The sequence below is a fragment of the Toxotes jaculatrix genome, chromosome 1 (assembly GCF_017976425.1).
Source record: "Toxotes jaculatrix isolate fToxJac2 chromosome 1, fToxJac2.pri, whole genome shotgun sequence".
NCBI classification, from domain to species: Eukaryota; Metazoa; Chordata; class Actinopteri; family Toxotidae; genus Toxotes; species Toxotes jaculatrix.
The window spans coordinates 24,584,589-24,593,320 of record NC_054394.1 but is presented as its reverse complement, the minus strand read 5'-3'; the positions used below and the strand labels follow the sequence as shown (position 1 = coordinate 24,593,320).

General features: G+C 41.2%; 1 protein-coding gene across 1 annotated transcript; it reads right to left on the bottom strand.

Moving 5' to 3' along the window:
• Window positions 1-37: 37 nt before the first annotated feature.
• Window positions 38-7,823, bottom strand: ppef1 (protein phosphatase, EF-hand calcium binding domain 1). The gene is made up of 18 exons (XM_041042648.1): window positions 7,769-7,823; window positions 7,097-7,129; window positions 6,647-6,774; window positions 6,495-6,555; window positions 4,671-4,834; window positions 4,466-4,580; window positions 4,074-4,120; window positions 3,682-3,864; window positions 3,552-3,587; window positions 3,241-3,390; window positions 2,099-2,250; window positions 1,770-2,010; window positions 1,485-1,670; window positions 1,261-1,403; window positions 929-1,035; window positions 669-832; window positions 366-450; window positions 38-270 (listed from the first exon to the last, which is right to left on the bottom strand). Exons 1-18 carry the CDS (start codon window positions 7,821-7,823, stop codon window positions 38-40), a joined length of 2,283 nt encoding a protein of 760 aa, XP_040898582.1.
• Window positions 7,824-8,732: the final 909 nt, after the last annotated feature.

Genomic DNA, 8,732 nt, shown 5'->3' with positions numbered 1-8,732 from the left:
GTTTGTGCAGGTTTCTGACACGTTTGTGACTGCTTTTCTACATTCCTTCCTCCATTAGTTTGTCAGTCTTTCCGTTGAAATGCTGATCCTTGTTGTCCAGTTTGTGTACCACTTTGAAGGCCTCCAAGAACTCAGTGAAATCTATACTGCCATCCTTATTGAAGTCAATACTTCGTGCCAGGTCATCAATGGCTCTGTCGTCGATGTCAACACCCAGGTGGGCACTGAAAAGACGCCAGGTATGACGAAACTCCTCAGTGGAGATCAGACCTGAACATAACACGGGTCACCCACAGACTTAATTTTGAGGAATACATTTTGAATTATTGAAACACTGTCTTGAAAGATATGCAGGAGTTATTTACCCGAATGGTCTTTGTCTATAATGTTGAATATTATCTCAATGTCTGTCCTGTATCTGAACAGAGTTTCAGCCAAGTTTGGAGTGACCTGAAAGAAGAGAGGAAAGGAAAAGTAGATTGTAGAACAACTAAATCTCTTGTGTTTATTAGAAGCAGTAATCCTGAGAGTAAAAGGTACAATATACACAAGTATGAAATCTCCAAAAATTAAAATACTTAAGTAAAATACAAGGTTCTCAAAATAGCAATTTAAGAGCAGTACTTGTGTAAATGTACTTGGCTACTTTCCAGTGGTTCATTTCTGACCTGAGGCAGAGGAATCTCTGGGCCCATATCCTCGAAGCAGGACCGATACTCTACACTGCCATCTGGTGCCAGACGAGTTAAGTGTGGACGGAGTGTCCTCCAGGGCAGGTCCAGTCTCAGTACAGACTCCAGCACCTGAGCCCATTCACTGACTGATATACTGCCTGAAAAAAAAATCATATGCTTAAATATATCAACTCTGCATGTAAATCTATACATGTTTATAAGAAAGGTAAATAAACAGGGTGGGTAAAAGTCACCGGTGTTATTCTGGTCATACTGCTGGAAGCCTGCCATCAGTTCAGAGCGATGGGCAAACAACTTCTCCTTCAAGGCCCTGAGGGCAGAGCCTTCAGCAGCTCGTACCCTGCAAAGGTAAAGGTTATTAACTGAGGCCAAGCTTTCTCACATCATTTACAAATATCTATTACCATTATTGATTAGTCTGTTTTAGACCACTCAACAGTCTAAAACCCAAAGATATTTGATTTCTAACAATTTAAAACAGACAAATAAAGGAAACTGTGACACTGGAGAGGCTTGAACCAGCTGATAATGGTCATTTACAGTTCACACCAGACACGTGCTGTACCTCTGAGTTAGGGTGAGTTTGCGTGTTGTGCGGCTGACTTGGTACTGGTAGAAGCGGGGAACCAGTTCTCTGCCCAGTTTGATGTAGGCACCACGGTTGCTTCCCTCCTCATAATAGTTTGAGGCTGAGAAAATAGTGATCACCTGTAGAACAAACACAGACATATTTATTTCTCCATTTAAGACTTTTGGACAATTTGCATTTATCTGCTGCCTCCTGTCTACCTGTCCGCCATGACAGAGCTCATATCCCTCCTGTTTGCACTCATGGGATCTGATGAGCAGCTGGAGTCCGTGCTGGACCAGCAGTCTCCGGGTGACGTCAGGGCCGAAGTAGCAGCCTCCTCCTCTGAATGTGTTGGGACTGCAGCCTTCTTGGGTTTTAGGGTCACTCCACAATATATCCACTATCTGCAGCAAAGAGGAGAGCTGATAAAAGTGCTCAGCACATTACAATAGGGCACAGTTGAACAATATTAATGTCTTTTCCACTGAATTCACTCCACTGACCTGTTTCCATTCCCGTTCATGTTGTGGAGGTGAAGGAGGGGGAACAGAGGACAGAGAGTCCAGGAAAGGCACTTGGAGGACACTGATAGCGTAAGGCATGCTGGGAGAAGACGGGCATGGACGAGGTGAGAGGCAGCATGGAGTTCGAGGAGAGCAGAGCGAAGAGGAGGATGAGGACGATGAGGAGGAGGAAGAAGTGGAGGCGGCGCTGTCTTGTCGGCTGACCCTGCATCGCCTCTTTCTTCACAATAAAAAGGAAAGTCAGATTGTGCATTGAGCTTATTAAAAACCAGGTAACATCTGTAAGCATCTGGGGAATGGTGTCAGACCTCAGATTGGGGGTTCTCTGGTTCTTGCTGTGGCTGCGACTGCTGCTGGGACGAGAGCTGTCTGTCGATCTCATTCTTTTTGCCTGTCTGCAGGACTGACCGATGTCCAGCTGCTCCAAACTGCACCTGGGAAACCTCAGGGCAGATTTCACCTAGAAGAGAAGAGAAGAGAAGAGAAGAGAAGAGAAGAGAAGAGAGAAGAGAAGAGAAGAGAAGAGAAGAGAAGAGAAGAGAAGAGAAGAGAAGAGAAGAGAGAAGAGAAGAGAAGAGTAGAAGAGAAGAAGAAGAGAAGAGAAGAGAAGAGAAGAGAAGAAGAGAAGAGAAGAGAAGAGAAGAGAAGAGAAGAGAAGAGAAGAGAAGAGAAGAGAAGAGAAGAGAAGAGAAGAGAAGAAGAGAAGAGAAGAGAAGAGAAGAGAAGAGAGAGAAAGAGAAGAGAAGAGAAGAGAAGAGAAGAGAAGAGAAGAGAGGAAACTCAGAAATTTGTGACAGTAAAGGTATTTGTTTTTGAAAATGAAGTTCAAACAGACATTTGTCAAGTGTCTAAGGACAGAGTGTAATGGATGATATGTTTGATTGTAAAGGCAAACTGGTGACCGGTGATGTCAGCCTGGGCATTTTTTATTTTACTTGTTGTTTTTATTCAAGCTGAAGCAAAGCAAACCGTCGTGATTTAGGCATATACATCATGCAAGCACAAAACTTATAACACAGAGATCTTGCTGAGGTTTTGTTTTTGTGGTACACACAGTAAGATGACACAGTAAGACAAGCACAACAGCTGGCCACTTCTTTGCATTGGTATTCCAACCTTGCAGTAGACAAAGTTACTAAGAGGCTGTTGAAGAAAGTCATGTAGAAAACTAATTACTCGAGATATTTTGTTCAGTATCGAGTGGAACCCACAACTAAATAGAGAGAAACATGCCTCAATATGAGTGCTATTCTTGCTCCATGTCTGCTGGATATGAACATAGCCTGACGTTTGCTAACATGTAAGCCATAACAACTGTGGTGGTTGTGAATCTGTCAGCATTTTTAAAAATGTTTTTCTGACCTCTAGTGGCTCAAACTGCTTCCTGCAGTTTAAAAGAGTGAGGATGGAGGAAAGGTGGAGTGAAGGTTGGCTGCTTGTTTTCACTGACCTTGTGCCTCTCTATGGAGCTGAGGAAGTCCAGGTTGGTCTGGTCTGATATCCCTCCGTGAACGATCAGGATCTTCCCGTCAATGACCGTCGCGACCGGCAGAAGGCTGAAGATATCCTGAAACAGCTGGAGGATCTCACGGCCATGAGTCTGCACACACATACAAAAACAGGAATTAATTTCACAGCTCAGCCAGATTAATCTACCCAGCTCCATCAGCTGTGACAGTCATCAGTTACATGTTATAACCTGCAGAATGTGCAACAGTAGGTCTGTAGGTAATAATGGCATGTGTCAGGACTTTACTGTACCTTGTACTTTTGCATGACTTCTTTTGTGAACCATATCTGAAACAACGATTTAACACCATCACACCAAGATATTGTTATTGTAATAGTAAATAGCAAAACGAGATGAATGAATGTTTCCTTTCATTTCTACACTTCTTCCTTTCCACCTTAGGTTCATTATGTGGTCTTCGTGGTTTCCTCGGTTCAGGTGCATGTAGTCGGGGTAAAGCAGAAGGTAGGCGAATAGGAGGATGACCACTTCGATGGACTTTTTCCCACGGTCCACAAAGTCCCCATTAAACACATATGGTGTCTCCGCAGAGGGAAGGCCATTCTGAATCACAGCAACATACCATAAAATCAACGCTCTGTGTAAAATCAGATAGAGAAATATTGAGTACATGCTTCAGCTATGTTTGATGCGGCCTTGACTAACTTGCTTAAATCTTTTGAATATTTCCATAAAATCAGATATATGAAACACAATTTTGCTATAAAATAGATACAGAAAAGTGTTGCATAGAAAAAAACATTTAATGTTACCTTATAAAAGATGAGAAGTAAGTCATCAAGCCGCCCATGTAGATCACCTGTACCAAAAAGAAAATAACAGTAATAGGAATCCTATTGTGTGTGGTTTATTTGTTTTAGTCACAAGTATTCTTGAGTTTAATGAGATGCAACTCTGCAGGAGGAGGCAGCCGTGCAAGAGGAGTCAAGTGGCTTATCAGTGTGCAAATAAACAAGACCTCCTTTCTTGGAACACTGCCATTAAGATACAGTCAACTGTATTTAAAACAAATTGACAGACATCAGTGGTCATTTAACCAGTAAGCAGTCCATTCATTTATTCAGTGGCTCACTGTGCAGGTGCACACTCTGTTTCATTCTCCTTTGCAGAATTAACTAGTGAAACTTAGGCCATGGTCACCTACCACATATGGTGATTTCTTTGGTGTAGGATGTTGACAAGTGGATGATGTTGGGCATATGTTTTAGGAGTTTCTTGGTCTCGTACAGCAGCTGCAGCACATATCTGGCATGTAGAGTCTGTGGAAGAAAGGTAACGGGTTTCCAAAATCAAAACCAGACCAGGATCAACAGTGAGAATGAGAAAGACCAAAGACACATATTCGGTACCTGCTGCTCCTTAAATGCGCTGAGCAGAGCATTCGTATCAGAGACGGAGAGAGGAAACGATATTCGGGGCCCAGTGTATGAGTCTGGGACAGGGATAAGGTTGTAGCAGGTCTCTCTATCTAACCAGGGGTCGACCACTGGATCCAACAGCTGGGAGATTAAGTCTAGATGGCACAGTGTGTGGAGATGTGAACATACGGAGCTCAAGACTTATTCTCACAAATGTCTTTTGAGTTTGATTGAAATGAAAGCTAGAGATGCACAAACATACAATCTTGTTCAAGATAAATCATTTAAGAATCCACAACTAAAATACTAAATGTCCTGTTTAACGATTCTGATATATTTTGATGATGATAGACAGGAATGTCTGTTTTTGGCTAAATCACAAAACTGAATACCTGACAAACCAAGGTATTTGGGTAATCCTGTATTGCCATTAAGCAGTTGTTCTCATTGATCTGCAGCATTACCCACAATGGCCTAAAACCAGAGGAGTTGGATATCACTGAATAAACAGTATAGCAAAATCTTATGGTAGACAAATTTATATCACCTCAGAGTACACGGTCATTGCTCAACCCTGACAGATCAGGTGAAAATAGAATCCCTGCACTGTCTTGTGGTTTGATCCGTCATGGATCAGACCTGATGAAGGTCTGTGATGGATTAAAACTTTAAATGAGAACTCCACTGATTTTGTACTCCTAAAGACCTTTAAAATATGTTTACAGGTCTTTGGGAGTACATTTGCATCTATTAAAAAAAAAAGTTGTATAAAGTGTGTGTGAAACATGGATGAAGTACAATCTTTTGGAAGGGTTTACCCACTGAACTAAAACATATTCCATATACAAATTTTAATTTTTAGTTCATTGTAATAAACAGCTTGACACAACACCACATCCAGCTCTGTGTGACCTCACTGGGTTGTACTAAAAGACCACTCCAAAATGCTAATGAAAACTGATGGCCTCTAATTTATGCACACAAATAAGGCATGAACAGATAACAAATAAGGCATCTACCTACAGGCCTGTTTCTATTTTGTAAGTCTTTTGTTTATTTCCCTCTTATTGTCAATTAAATTAACTCTATTCTGTCACACACACACATACAAACAAACACAGATGCTGTAAATAATAAACACAGACAACACAGTCTGGCCTCTTTGCATCACTGACTCAATGTAAAACCCATGAAGAGGACGTACTGTGGATGCTATGATAAAGGCTGACCTAAGGATTACCTAGTCAATGGAGCATTATGCTTTTTAGCTGGATGAGTGGGTCAATGCACACTTAAGCCACAGCTGTGTCAGTGCAACACACTGACACATTGGCCTCCACATTCACAGCAGTTGCTAAGCAACAGGGTATACGCAGTTGGTTTTCTAATCTAGACCAAAATACAGTGGCATGACTAACACTGGTGTTAATTTGATGGGGGTAAAAAAAAAATCTCTCTCTATAAAAGTCTTCCTATGTTTGAGCATGTTCAAAACAACATTAAACACCACCTACTGACTAATAAACTGCTTGAAACCAACATTTAACCTGTTACTATTTATGTTTACCTAAGGAAATGTTTAAAATACCCTTTATTTTTTCTGTTTCACATAATAGTACACTAACCTCAAATATACTTGAAGAATTACAGCTATGAAAACACATGAACGTAAGTTAAAATTGCAGAGCAGAGCCCTGACGTTGCTATAACAAGTGAATGCTCAACACTTTCAGAGCACAATAACAAAGTAGATCAAAATTACTGCTAATACTACCAGTTAACATATATTTTCTGTAGAGTTTTTTGGCTCCCAACCTGGCCCGTTTCCATTAAGCTGAGTGAAGTTGTCCAGCATGAAACTGAAGAAACTTGAGAGCTGAAGAAAGAAAAGAAAGTGCTCAAACTTTATGACTCTTCTGAAAAATAGCATTTCAGTAGAGGGTGTAAATGCCTGCACCAAGAGTCACCTGTAGCTGGTCCTGTTCTCCGGCGTATTCTATCGACTGGAAGATGTTCCAGGTATACCTGCGTCTCATCTCAAGACGGGCCATGTAGCGGCGGTACCATCGCTGGATCAAAACAGCAGCCTTCATAGCTACAACAAAATATCGCCTGTTACGTTTTATTTAGATGGGAGACATGTATACATATCTGGAGTCACATATATACAGTCCATCTATATGACATGAGAGACTCTAGCAGAGCATTGCACTTTCCAGCTCCATTACAGAGCGAAAGGAATATTTCATTACATTTGCATCTCTACTCAAGAACTGATTCTTATTCAAAAGTAGAAGCTAATTCTACTGTATATTTTTATCGTCAGGTGAATAAGCAAATTGTAAAAATATACACAAACACATGCAAACACAATTGATATGACACAGACTAATCTTTAAAGATGAGCAGGGCCTTACTCAGAGCCGGGGTGGGAGGCTTAACTGCTTCATCTGTGAGAGGAAAAACTCCAATTCAGCATAAGAAACTGGTAATTGAATAAAATCACATGCAAGGCAACACACATGCACACACACACACACACACACCACAGTAGGAGAGATAACAAGACACAGGGGAGGTCATGAGCAACAGTGGGACTGGAAAAACTAAGCAAATTAACAGAGCTTTAGGGAGAAACAGCACTCATTAAAACCGAGGAGAGAGGACAGACTGCAAAGAAAGAAAAGCACCATCTGTCAAACATCTGGGGCGTGTGTGTGCAACAAATCTGAAGAAAATTTGCAACTGGAAAAATCATTATCACATTGATTCAACACAATGTGACACAGAGATGTGTAAAATACAAAACCACAACACTGCCTTGACTACTGCTAAATAATACACTATTTAAGGAGCATTAAATAAACCCTCAATTTATTTCTCAGCTTGCCATCCAATTAGTATCCAATACTTATGGCTAATTTGTGCTGAGCTTGTCTGTCCATAGATCAGGAGTACAAACATGCCAACTCTACTTTGATGCTACCGTTTTGGGTTTTGTTTTGTTTTTTTCAATCGCTGGTCCTGAATGGATTAGAGGGACCCATAACAGCCACCTCTCTCTGAGTCTGTACAACTGTGTGCCACACCTGTTTCCACATTTTTCCCTTGTGTTTCTGTGGCGACAGAGGTGCCACATCCCATGATGACCAGCAAGGAGGTCCTGGGTTCACATTAGTCAGTGTGTCCAAAACTAGTAGCAGTGGATCATACGTGGTTGGTGGCATGTGTCCTCTGCACAAGGACCTGAAAAGTGAGAACACTGCTGCATCAACCAGTAATTCCCCATGAGAAATGTGTTGCACTCTTTGTTTTTTTTGTTTTTTTCCAGAGAGTTCCCTAAATCCTAAAAAAGAAAACACAGCAGAAACAGGGTTTACCACAGTATGAATTTCTCCAGTAAGACGCAGCAGTCCTGGAAAACTGTCTTTTATCCAGCCACATCTCCCAATCTCTGTTTTCTAGTAAGGGCACGTCAGTCTGCTGTAGGGGTCAGGGCTGATTCATTTGAACATGCTTGTAACCAAACTGTGTAATACACATTTGAAATCAAAATGTATGGCATTTATCATAAGATTTTTAAGACTAAATTATCCAGTTTACCTTCTTACTTACTAAAACCCTTGATGAATGTCAGCAATGTGCATAATGTTCATTCTTCAATTTCATGAACCTCAAACGTTTGTCACAACAATAGGAGCAGAATTAAGCTTGTAAATGGCTGCTTATAACGCTTCAACACTCCCAAACAGATCGGGAAAATGTGCAGAAGACAAACAGCAAAGCAACAGGTAAATGTTGGTTATCGCGCATCACTTTCCTACATTTTCACACAGTATCATGTTCCAGCGACGTTGCTTTTTTTTACGCACCCGGCGAAAGTAAAATCATCAGTGTTTTGTTTTTGATGGTTCCTACCTGCAGCCCGAATCCGTGCGATCCGGGTATCATGAATGGGACACTGTGATCCACGAGATGCATGAAGAAGAAAAAAAAAACTTGCATGGAAACTGCAGACAAAGGTTGCGCTACTCGTTCTCTAAATGACTGTTG